This window comes from Miniopterus natalensis, chromosome X, assembly GCF_054644295.1.
Source record: "Miniopterus natalensis isolate mMinNat1 chromosome X, mMinNat1.hap1, whole genome shotgun sequence".
NCBI lineage: Eukaryota > Metazoa > Chordata > Mammalia > Chiroptera > Miniopteridae > Miniopterus > Miniopterus natalensis.
The window spans coordinates 73,416,723-73,430,038 of NC_142103.1; the positions used below are offsets into that span (position 1 = coordinate 73,416,723).

The 13,316-nt window shown below is 41.0% G+C and overlaps 1 protein-coding gene across 1 annotated transcript; it reads right to left on the bottom strand.

Annotated features, from left to right (window-relative positions):
- Nucleotides 1-225: 225 nt before the first annotated feature.
- Nucleotides 226-2,895, bottom strand: BMP15 (bone morphogenetic protein 15). The gene is made up of 2 exons (XM_016218522.2): nucleotides 2,550-2,895; nucleotides 226-1,085 (listed from the first exon to the last, which is right to left on the bottom strand). Exons 1-2 carry the CDS (start codon nucleotides 2,875-2,877, stop codon nucleotides 226-228), a joined length of 1,188 nt encoding a protein of 395 aa, XP_016074008.1. The 5' UTR covers nucleotides 2,878-2,895.
- Between the last annotated feature and the right edge of the window lie 10,421 nt (nucleotides 2,896-13,316).

Here is a 13,316-nt window from a genome sequence, read left to right on the forward strand (position 1 = left end):
AAGGGCTCTGACCAGTGGTCAAAACATAATGATGTTTGGTATCAGAACTATTTTGTAATGTGAGGAGATCATAAACAGGGGAAGAGACTTAAGTAACAACACTTAAGGGAAGGAATAGAACCCATAGATCATCTAGAGGATCCCTTGCAGCTTTAACATTGATATTTGTTTATTTTAAACCCTACTCTAATATCTTGGGAAACCCGAGCTACCTGTACCTTGCTGTCACCTGCATGTGCAGGACTGGGCAATCATATCCTCATACTCCTTGTATAAGATACTCCCATTAGCCTCAACCATAAGGATGCTAATGGGAACATACTTATAAGGGACACAGGAGGGCTGAGGGACACTCTGGTTCACCAGCTCATTGACAAGGTTCTGGATAATGGCGTGATTGGGAGAATTGAGACCATAGCGTAGTACCCGAGGGCAGGCTCCTTTACAGTAGTTTGGGGTATAGAGACTGGGAGCAATGATCCAGTGATCCCAGCCCAGCTGGTGGAAACTGACTTGGAAATGATGGAGGGAACACTGGTTAGTTTCAGGCCCATCACGTTCCTGGGAGGGGCCAGGAATCTTAGATGCAATACTGCCTGCTCGCCGTGCCCTCCGCAAGAGAAGAGAAGAGTCCCTTTCCATAAATTCCTCCAGGCTTCCAGTTAGAAGTTTGGCCTTCAAAACACTTTTATGAGTGTCATTGAAATAAAGTAACAAGAAGGCAGTATCCAAGGATGAAGTGCCATGCCACAGTAGCTCAAGACCCTCACTACCTTTTTGCTGTTGACACATGAAGTGGAGTCGTAGAACCCTGTGTCTCTTGTGATTCCAGAGCCTTTGCTGAATGTGTTGTGTAATATCCATCTCTGTCCAAGTGTTGAATAGTAGGGAAGGCTTTGAGGAACCTCTTCCTGAGGAAGGAAAATGGTTGGTTTGGCTTTTCTGGAGCCAGGGCTCCACATGGCAGGAGAGGTGGAAGCCAGCTAGGTGGAGTTGATGGCGGTAAAGCACAGTGGCTCTGATTAGTTGGTAAGCTACCTGGTTTGGCCTCAGAGGAAAGTCCAGGGTCTGTATATGCTGGGGGCCTGCATAAGAGTAAACAAGAACAGAGGATTAGCTTCTTACCCCCAAGCCTGAAACTCCCTCAAACCTCAGTACAGGCTGACAGCTGTAAGCAGCCTGAAAATGAACTCAAGATCATGATAATAGCTATTGTTTATTTAGCATTAGCTCTTTAACCTGCAATAACCTTATAAACTAGTTATTATTCCCATTTTACAGACAAAGAAATTAAGGCTCAGAGAGGCAATGCCAGAGGACATACAGCCCATGTGTGGTAGAATCAAGATTTGAGCCGAAATCGCACTCAGCTCTACCAATTAACTAGCTGTGTTACATTGAATAAACATTGAGTAAGTTACTCTAAGTCTGTTTATTCACCTATAAAATGGGAATGTTAATAGTACTTACCTCATATGACAGTGGTGAGGATTAAGGACACCATGTGTGTATTTTGCCCAATGCCTGGCACCTGGTAAGTTCACAGTAAAGGTTAGCTACGATATGTTGGTTGTTTTCCTTGGAGAAAGGAGTGTAAATTCTGTCTGTTGTCATCTCTGAAACTAGCAAAGGCCCAAGATTGATCTCATCATGTTCCCATGACTTCCTTGAAGTTGATGACTATTTGCATTCCCTAGAGAGCCCTGCACTTCAGGAGCCCACTGCTGTCCTGCGACAGTCTAATGAAGATGTTTAAAGCAGAATTAAGCATCATGGGAATAAAGGCAATTCCAAAACACATTTGGTACCAAACTCCCAATGTGGCTACATGGTCTAAATGAAAAAACTGCTTGGTATACAAGGATATTGGGGTACAGCATTTAAACACTTGAAAAGTTATGAACAGACCTTAGAATCAAACAGACGAGCTCAAATCCTGTCTCTGCCACCCACTGTCCTTGTGACCTTTGCAACTTATTTAACCTCTGATTTAGTTGTTCTTGTCTTTAACAATTAGGCTAATTGCTCCATGACAGCGAATGATAGTAGTTGTCATTAAGGATTAAGTACAATAGCAGATATTCACTGAGCCAGGTATACAGACTCTCAGATTTTAGCTTGTTTTTGTCTTTTCTGAGGCTTTGTAAATTTCCCCAACTCAGCCTTCTGTACTCTTTGCCTTCTAAGAATAACATATAAAAAGCCCTCCACAAGAATGTATATGGGTATTTCTCAATTACAGTTTTCAGTGATATAACAAGCAGTAAGAATTTCTTTGAAAGATAGTTGACACATCACTCAGTTGCCCTGGGGCCTGGAAGAGATTCCTCAGGTAGGCCTGAAGGCAATCCATTCTTAAATTGGGCCCCTAAAGGGTAGCAGGATTGGAGCCAGCTTTTCCCAAGTTTGCCATTCTTTGAAAACCAAGCCTGAGAAAACAATCTGCCTACCAGGCAATGAAATCTGACAGTAAACTCACTGATCCTCTACACTCTTCCCCCCTCCCGCGATTTCTCTGCCCTCCAGGACAGCATGGAATGATAACTCACCTCTGAGAGGCCTTGCTACATTAGCTGAAGGCCTCACCAGCCTCACCATTGTGGCCCCAATTGTGCGGTTCTCCCTAGGGTGCCCACGCGTGTCAGCTGAACGCTGGTACAACTCCAGCATGTATTTCATGGGATACCCTAGGACTTGTGGCTTCCTCTGCTGCTTGCCAGGGGCTTCTTCTAGCAGCTCCCGAATCAGGGGAAAGGTGGGGGCCTCAGCCAGGAGGGCAGTAGAGGGTTGCCCTACCTTTTCCATTTGGACTCTGTGTTCTGTAAAAAGCACCAGTCCCCAAAGAAGAATAATTCTAAAGATGCTGAGGAGGACCATCTTGAAAGGCTGGTTTTCAGCAACACATTCCAGACCAAGCCCAAAGGATATCACTCTGTTCCTTTCTTTTCACACAGGTAACTGCATCCTGACTTCATAACTACAAAGGACAGGGCAAGAGAAAATGAAAGGCAGGCAGACCCTATGTTTCTTCTTCTGGGTGGATTTTCTGGACCAAATGAGGTCTCCTAACTTGGCCTCTTTGCATCAAAACCAATAGAAACTGCAGGTGGGACAAGGCAGTATGTCCCCCAAATCCTGCTCTCCAGGGCTGGTAACAAGATAGCACTTACTCGGAGGCTGAGGTAACTTAAAAGAAGCTCATTCCAGGACCTACTCCCTTACCTTATCCACTAGGATGAAAAAAAGCAGCACCAGCCTGCTCTGCTTCACAGCTTTAAAGGAAGTCTCTCAATCAATTCTTAAAGGGCCAGAGGCCTCCTTCTCCCATCCCACTTCAGTGCAGTACTGTCTCTAATGCAGCATTTCCCAAAATGTGGTCTGCTGATGACTTGCAGTAAAATGATCTGTGGTACTGGTAAGAATGTAGATTTCTGGGTCCCCAGAAATATGAATCTTAACAAATATTCTAAGAAGTTCTTATGAACACTAAAACATGGAAACTGCTGTGTGGCTGCTAGAGCTTGAAGAAGATGCCTTAACAGTGGTTCTCAATCTTGGCTGTACATTGGAATCACCCGGGGAGATTTAACTATGATGGATGCCTGGGTACCATCCCCAGAGATTCTGATGTAGTGGGTCTGGGGTGTTACCAGGGCATCATGATTTTTCAAGTTCTGCAGGTGATTTTAATGTGCAGCCCCCTTTGAATACCCTGACTTAGAATTTTCTGGTTTACCATGGAAGGTGTTGAGATCCTGAGTGGGCTTCATCAGAGAAGGCTGGGGCGATGGAAGATAAATCTGTGGAAGTTGGCTGGGAGCTCGCCTAGCTTGGCTGGTTAATGGGAGGCAGCAGGGCTGGGTCAGTTTAGTTAAGGCTGCCCAGGCCAAGATTCTGCAGAAAAATGGTTGGTGGAGTTCTGCTTCTGTCCAAGGAGAAGCAGTTTGTTGGGGCTCTAAGGAGGAGGTGGGGCAGGAAGTCAAGCTGTGGCTCTAGAAGATGATGTGGCAGGCCTGATTGGTGGAGACCTTTACCTCATACCAAAAATATCTATAGACAAGCATCATTATTGTGGAACAGGCACGGATGTTGTAATCACAATGTGCTCCCCACGATGTGCTAGTTCTGGGCTCATTAGCTGTGGAGAGGCAGCCAAGAAGCCTCTCTGTCCTCCATGTCTGCACCACTCCCCCCTCTTCTCTACCCCTTCCTTTAAATTGTGATTCTGTCTCTTATTAGCTATAATTTAACTTCCCCAAAGCAAGTCTCTTCATTTTCCTGAGCCTCACTCTCCTCACCTGTAAAATGGAGATAACATGTTTTATCTCACAGGTTGTCGTAAGGATACAAGGAAATAATCTATGTTAATTGCACAAACCTAATTAGACACAGGGCATGGTTACATGCTCAAAATGATTTGTTCCCTTCCTTTATTTTTTCTAACATGACCTTGGTCCCTGACATGTATTGTAAAACAAAAGGCCTGGGCTTATGGGTCTTTTATATCTGGACTCAAATCCCAATTTAAAAACCCATTAGCTGGGTGACTTTAAACATTTCTCCCAGCCTGAATTTCTTCACCTGAACTGGTGGGTCCTTCAGAGAGTTGTTGGGAGAATATTGTATACATTTGGATTGTATACAATAATATACAAGTAAGGGATTCAAACAGATGATTCACAGTAGGCAAAACTTGAATGCCAAAAATATACAAAAAGGTGTAATAGAAGTCAGAAAAATGCAATTTAGAATCACATAAGATACGATTCCACACCCATAGAATTGGCAGCATATTAGAAGTGTGATGCTATTAAGTTCAGGTGAAGATATAGGTAACATAGGTAACTCTTACATTGCTGTTGGGGATGTGATTTGATACAATCACTTTAAAGAGCAATCTGTATTACCTCTAGTGAGGTCGAAGATGTATAATTCAGCAATACTATTTCTTGAGCAGTACCTTTTAGAAATTTTTGTCTGACTCAGAGAAATAAATACATTTCACATCGCAACCCAATACAAACATAAGCACACACTCACGCACACATATGTACTTGAAGAAAACTTCCTGAAACAGTACTTATCCTTACAACATATTGGGAGGGGTAATATATCATGATGGGTAAGAACACAGCTCTGGAGCCAGAATCCTGTTTAAATTCAGCTCCACCATTTATAATTTTTTAAAAGTTTTTATTGGTTTCAGAGAGAGGAAGGGAGAGAGAGAGATACAGAAACATCAATGATGAGAGAGAGTCATTGATTTGCTGTCTCCTGCAAGCCGCCTACTGGGGATTGAGCCCAAAACCTGGGCATGTGCCCTGACCAGGAATCCAACTGTGACTTCCTGGTTCATGGGTTGATGCTCAACCACTGAGCTATGCCTGCTGGCTCCACCATTTATTAGACTGATCTTGGGCCAGTTACTCAACTTCTCTGTGCCTCGGTTTTCTCATCTGTAAAATGGAAACCATAGTCTCTCTCTGCTTTAATTTTCTAATATGTAAAATGGGATTAATCAAAAGACCTCATAGCATTTTTGGAAGAATTAAATGAGTTAATACAATAATAATGCTAAGACCTCATAGCATTTTTGGAAGAATTAAATGAGTTAATACACTTAAAAGAGTGCCTGGCACAAAGTAAGTACTAGACACAGGTTAATTGTTACTACATTTGATGCAAGTTGTGCTCACCAGAAAGCTTGGCTCTCCCTGACATGCTAGTTCTGGCCTCATGAGTTGCAGAGAGGCAGCCAAGAATCCTCTGTTCCCCTTGTCTGCACAGCTTCTCCCTCTTCTCTTACCCCTTCTCTGCTGCCCCTACGTTCTCTTTGGCCCTTGACCTCTGTCTGTTACCAATTTAAACTTCCTATTTTTCTATTCAACATAGCTAAATAAAAGAACAAGTTGTCAGGACAACTATCAAAGGGTCCATATAAGAGTTTTGGGCACAGTTTTCTTTGATGTTTCAGTGGTATTGGATTGGGATTACATCTGTCAAGAACATTTTTCTGCCATCTCTTAGTAATGAGATTTTGACACAGGATCAAAAGAAGTAAAAGGAAACAACATATTACACTGGAAAGAGCATGATTTGGGTTTGAATTCCTGGTTCTGACAGTTATTGGCTGTTGCTTAATCTCTCTGCATCTCAACTTTTTTTAACTGTAAATTGGAGATATTCTTAACCTTCCAGGATTGTGATAAGATTTAAATGAGATAATGTATATAAAGTATCTGGCACATAAATAATCCTAAATAAATGGTAAATTTATCATTAATAACCTATGATTTTAAAGTATATATAAAGTATATCTGACTGAAGGAGATAGCTACTCAGTATTCTTCTAAAGTTCAGCTGAATTTTTATTCCATTCCTTTACCCAACAATGCTTCAAGAGACTCACTTCATTGAATAGGTCAGCTTTCTTATTTTCAGAAAAAGATTCAAAAACCAACCCCATTCTTACCACCAAAATTGAAAAAAGCTGACATGATTATTTCCTGGAAATGCCCCCTGGTGGGCCCAATGTATGCTACTGCCCCAAACCCCCAGAAGAGGGCATCAACTTTCTTTTCAGCCTTATGGTTGGATGTGTGGGGTAAGGTGGAAGGGCGGGTTATAGGTGAGAGGAACAGGATCAACTAAAGGATATTTACCAAGACTTCTTGCTTTAGAAAAGCCAGTATGTGGAAAACAATTAATTGTATAAATTGGACACTTTAGGAGGAGATTATTGACGTGACAAAAGGGATTCTTGAAACAACAAAATAGGTCACCACAAGTTGCTTTGAGCAGCAGGAACCCTTATGTGGTATGGGTTAACTTTTGAAACTAATGTGCTGGGCATACTTGTAAAGTGCATAAAATTTGCAAAAGAGTAGAATTGTGTCTAGTTTTTGGGAGAATGACTATTGTATAAAGTATACATGTATAATAGATTCTTTCTTTTACATGATTATAATTCACATTTTTTTTGCAATTGTATTCATTCAACAAATCTAATATCTAATTAAGCATCTCCTTGTGTTAGATATTAAGGGTACAGGCCTATAGCCAGACTTCAGGGGTTCAAACTCCAGCTCTATCATTTAATTAGCTTGGTAATTTGGGGCAACTGACTTGATGTTTCTCTGCCTCAGTTTTCTCATCTAATAACAAGAATATTAATAACACTGCTAATAACAAGAATAATAATAACACTGTTGTGATGATTAAATGAGTTAATCCATGTAATAAGCATAGTGTGTTCTAGACACTATATTAGACCCTGGGACTACAGATATTAATATGCCAAGTCCTCTCTCTTCAGCACTCCCAGGCACTGTACTAGGCACTGAAGTAGGTTGATGGATACCAAGATAAAATAGAAAAAATAGGAAACATTTCCCCAAACCAATACATTTTCTCTAATTACTGCTCTGAGATCTTGAAATATGGACCTATTTTCTAGATGTGTTTTGTTTATAAAATCATTTTCTATAAAACAAAGATTATAGGGACGGGGGTTGAGGATGGGTGAAAAGGGGAAGGGATTAGATGTACAAATTGGGGATGTAAAGTACAGTTTAGGGACTATAGTCAATAATATTGTAATAACTAGGTATGGTGTCAGATGAGTACTAGACTTATCGAGATGATTACTTTGTAAGTTATATAAATGTCTAATCACTATATTGTACATCTGAAATGAGTATAATATTGTATGTCAACTGTATTTGAAAAGTAAAAAAACCTATAAAAAACAGGTTATGGTATATTTTTAGAAATATTTATTAATTTGGTACTAGACTACATTCTTTTATATTATACTCATTTTATCTTCATATCAACTCTGTGAATTAAGTATTGTTATTCCCATCTACAGATAAGTAAACTGAAGATAGATAAAGGAAACTTGCCCGAGGTTCCACAGTTCTCAAATGGTGGAGTGTACTGGGATTTGGTCTCCAAGTCAGATTAATCTTAGAGTCTCTCTCTCTCTGTACTTTGTAGGTTGCTATGTAAACTGCCAATAAGCATTTAGCCCCTTAACAAGACTCAGTTACCCTATAAGGTAATCTCACAGAGGTTCCTGAATAGAATACTAAAATATAAGCTCTGTGAAGTCAATGATCATGCCTATCTTATTTATTATTATAGGTACTCAATAAATATTTGTTGAACAAATGGCTGCAATAGAAGCTTATTATTCTTGCCAAAATCTAGGCTGATGAGCAGACTCTTGCTGGATTCTTGTTGTAATGTTACCTCAGAGAGGGCTCTGAGCTATGAAGTAGAAGAAAATCTGAAACAATCGCTTTTCCCTCCCTGTGCTTTCAACTCCTTTTTTAAAAGAGTCATTATTGCCTGTATTAATAAGTCCTTGTGATTCTCTCCATCCCTACTGATGCCAGAGGCCCCAGTAAAACAAGAACCCCCTTTGTCATGCCTGGGTAGCAAGAATAACTGCTCACAGCATTTGGAAATGGGCAGTGCACCAGCCTCCCTAGTCTGAAGACCAGGAAAGGCCTAATTTAATTGCAGTTCATTCAGGTCCAGACTCCTAGGTAGCCAAATTAGTCTTGGGTCATGGACCCTGCACTAAAACACACTCATCAAGCATCAATGGTGTACCAAGCATTGTGTTGGGTGTGTGATGGTGGAACCCAATTCAGCAAGGAAAACCTTTGTAAAGGTCCCAAGGATGCAAAAGATCCATATGGCTAGAGTGCAGAGAAGAGACTGGGGGAAAGAATTCCAGGTAAGGATGGTATGGTAGCTAGGAGCCAGGGCATGAATGGTCTTGTAAGGGCTACTGCTAGCTTTTGTGCATCTTTTTGACAATTAATAGGACAAAGATGCACACCAAAGTCTGCTTTTCCAAGGCCCGGGTCCAGAAGCAGATCAGGCAAAGATTCAAAGCACCCAGAGGTTCCCCTCTGCCTGCAGGGTGATTAATCTGAGTGTCTTAATGAGCCTCAGGCTATAGACCACAGCAAGGCATAAACTCCACCCAGTGGGGTGAAGGTTTACCAATGGGTGGGGCAATTGCTTCCCCCCACTTCCAGGCAGAAGTTGCCTGGCTGGCAAAGGTGTGCCCAAGAAAGATGTCCTCTGCAGTATTGGGGAATGACTCAGCACAGGAATTCAGATGGCTGCCCTCTGAGCTCTATCTCCAGAGCCTACAACTCTGGATTCTTCTCACACAGCTCTAGTCCACTCTGCCCTCCCCCTGCTGGAGCCCAAGGTGAGTGGCTGCACATGAAACTTTGTGCATTGGCTCTTTAAGAGGGTGCCTGCATTTCCAGCTATCTCTCCCTGGCAGACAGAAACCCTGCTGCTTTTCAAAGCCAGAAGTTATGTGGGCACCTTTCTCAGTTCTGGTGCTCTGGGCTGGGGAGCCCAGCTTGGGGTTTAGACCCCAGAGTTCTCAGTGGGAACCTCCCACAGCTGAGAGGTCCCTCCTGACCTTCAACTGCTGCCTGAAGCAGCTGTAATTATTTCATTAATTACAACTGTGAAATAGGTATGGGTATTCCTGTTTTACAGAAAGAGTAATTGAAGTTCAAAATAGTTAAGTGATTTAACTGACCAGACCTCTCTCACCTCCGCATTTCCTACTAGTCTCTATGCAATCTCCACTTTATGTCCTTGGTTATGAGGGTACTCTCCAGCTAGTCTTCAGTTGATTATTCAGGATGGTTTTTATATCTTTTAGTTGTAATTCCAGCTTGGTCCTGGGAGAGTGTCAGTGTAGCTTCCACTTAATCTGCCGCCATCTTGGAATCTTCTCTTTTCGACAAAACAGGAGTGCACAAATGAGAAAAAGATAACCGTTCTAAATAGACACAGGTCTATGCTGAATTTCAGACCTCACATGCCCCCTTGACAGGGCATCTTTGTGTAGTGCACTAACTGCACAGCTATTTGTAACTATCCTATTTTTAAGGCTTTTGGCCTTCTCTGTGCTTTAGCCACACTGACCTTCTGGTTATCTTTCAGTTTTTCCATCAAACTATAATACCTTTGCCTCAAGGTCTTTACATATACTGTCTACTATGCCCAAAATACTCTCTTCCCCTCTCCTTCCCCAGAATACTCCCACTTAGCCTTTATATCTCAGCTAAAGTATCACTTCCCTGAGGAAGCCTTCCCTGAGACCTTAGATTAGATCTAAAGAACATTTAAGGAAGATTTGCAATGAGGATGACACTTGAATTGGGTTCTTAGTTTGAGTAGGATTTTAATAGGTAGAAAAAATAAGATGTGCCATTCTGGAACCAGAATATTTTAAATATTGCCCTCAAAATTGTAAGAAGGATGGGTTGAAGAAATCTTAAAAGGTTCTGCAAAACAGGACCTAAAGAACAGTCATCCCTACTGTGGGACACTTAGGGAGAGCTGAGCAGCAGTTGTATGGAAAACATTCAGATACAAGTCATGCAATCTGAGCATATATTGGATGCTTTGTGCATGTGTTATTTCATTAATTACAACTGTGAAATAGTTACGGGTATTCCTGTTTTACAGAAAGAGGAACTGAAGTTCAAAACAGTTAAGTGATTTAACCTGGATAACATAGCTATAATGAAAGGCAGATTTGCATTCAGATCTTCTGACTCCAGGTCCAGGGCTTTTATTGTACCTTTGAGGAGTCTGTACTTACCTTCTGTAGTACTCTCAAAGTTTGGCTTCCCATTATGGGTTTCCAGAATTTGGTTTTCAGCATAAGAATAGAGAAGCTTCTACCCAAATGGCTCCTATTAGAGCTCTCATGATGTTCCTGAGATCCTTGGGCTGGAGGGAATGTCCAAAAAGGAATCTCTGGAGATAGCAATCAAGAAACATAACCTTGTAAACCTTAGCAAGAGTGCAGAATTTTAATTTTCCTCATTGCTTATAGACCATATCACTCCTAGGTGACCAGAAGAGCCAAGTACGACACAACTAAGAGCTAATGATGATACATTCTGAATATCCTTTTGGCCTCAGAGACAGCATTAGCTGGTGTAGCTTTTGGAGTTTTGGCTCATACCTGGATAATCAGTTTATCAGTAAACCATTGGCCATATTTCCATTCTCTGGCCTCCTTCCCTCTGGTCCCAGTAGCCACTTGTATTTTTTAAAACTTTGATACTAAAGCAAATGTCTAAGTAATTGACTTCTTACATAACAGATAGGGGACTGTCCTTCCCCTAAAACTCCTACAGAGACTGGTTGCATAAGTATAACTCCATTTTCTATTGTATGTCAATTTTACAGGAGTTGGGCATGACTGAATACCAATGGAACTTGGGCCAGAACAACTCACTACAAGGAAGACATTCTGGATACTTGGGACAAAAGAGAAGGAAGTTAAGAGTAGCTTTTTCAAAGACTCAGTAGCTATTTTCCTGCTCTGTAAGTCTATAAGCCCTGATCTCATCTCAAAAGCCAGTGTGAGTGAAAGTGGTCAAAAGGTACAAAATTCCCATTATAAATTAAATAAGTCCTGGGGATGTAATGTACAGCATGGTGATTATAGTAAATAATACTATATTGTATATTTGAAACTAAGATAATGTTATATGTCAATTATATTTCAATTTTTAAAAAAGTGAATGCAGAGTTTGGTGTTAAAAAGGAAAAGACCTAGAACTTGGACCTAAGGCAAGCACTTGACACTAACAGTGGGGGAGGTGTAAGGAATTTTTTTAGAATGGTCACTTTCTCAAAACAAATCCTTAACAATGTCCTGCTGAGTCAGATGGGCTAGAATTGTCTTTGTCTTACTTTTCATTTTTGATGTCAGGAAGAAAGTGCACAGGTTGATATTTCTCCTTCACTGTCCGTAAGAAGTGTTCCCTTCTGTTAATACTGTGGCAAGACTTCTGGAAAGACCAGAGCATAAGCCCCAATGGGTGTGGGAGCCAAAATCTGGGATGCAACCAATGGGGAGCATGAGGTTTGGAATTACGTGTTGCTTGCCTCTGCTTTCTACCTTAGGCCCTGAGGTTTACTTCTCCATTTGGGCCATAAGGAGAGTTCAATGCCATCTCTCACACTGCAACTGAAAGTTGAAGATGAAGGCAAACTTGTGAACAACCAAATTAGCCCTAGATAAATTGTTTACATAAACTTGGAGACTTCAGCCAAATCTCTAAGCAGACCTCAAATCTTTTGGATTCTCCAGAAAATCTAGTGAATGTTTTTGTGGTGTTTTTCTTTTTGTTTCTTCTTAGGTTAAAGAAAAGCTGGTAGAAATCCCAGGGAGAGGCCTTGGGGCAAAAAGAGAATAAGGGAGGATAATAGTCAGTTCCAACTTGGGAAATGATTGTAAAAATGATTAGGAACTTAGCTGAGAATGTCACTGTGTTCTCAAAGACAGTTCTCAATCTTTCAGAGTATCTACTCTTCAGATCGTGAAGTAGGCCTCCAAATTCAGAAAGCCCTTCCTCTTTAATAGAAGAATATGTGTTCTCTGAGAAAAAATTGTATTCACATGTATATTCACAATGAATATTTATTAGCTACTTCCTAAGTGTCAGTTCTGTGTTGGGGACACAGAAGAGCACAATACTAAGAGTGTTCCTCTCCTTGTGGAGTTTATAGTCCAGTAGGGGAGGCAGGCATTATGTAGACAACCTCAAAAATGAATAAATATTTTAAATTGTAATGGAATGCTATGAAGGAAATTTTTGATCTTCCCTAGGAGCATAACCCAGAAGGAGATGAAGGTGAGATGGAAGATCTAATTTAATCAGATGGGTCCAGGAAGGTTCTGAGCAAAGAAGTATCTCTACTTTTTTATTTCACCCAAGGAAGTGATATCTTTTTATTTTAAAAACACTTAATATGCTTTTATTGATTTTAGAAAGAGAGGTAGGGAGAGAGATATAGAAACGTCAATGAGAGCGTAACAAGGATTGGCTGCCCCCCACAAGATCAAGCCCACAACCCAGGCATGTGCCCTGACTGGTGATTTCCTGGTGCATGGGATGACGATCAACCACTGAACCACACCAGCTAGTACAGAGAGTGACATTTAAGTTGTGACATAAGGGTTAAGCAGGAGTTCACCAGGTAAAGATTTGGGAAAAGAATATTCTGGGAAGAGGACACCAATATAAATACTCTGAGGCAATAAAGGGGGGGGGGGGGGGAAGAAAAGAGAAAGAGAGAAAGAGAGAAAAGAAAGGCCTGGATGTCCTCAAGGAATTGAAAGAAAGCAAGTTTGGCATGGGCACAGAGCATAAAATGAGAAAATTTGGAAAGGGCCAAACTTTGCAGTGACTATTTAGACTATATCAGTTATTTTGCATTTGAGAGAGGAAGAATTAAAAACTAATTGA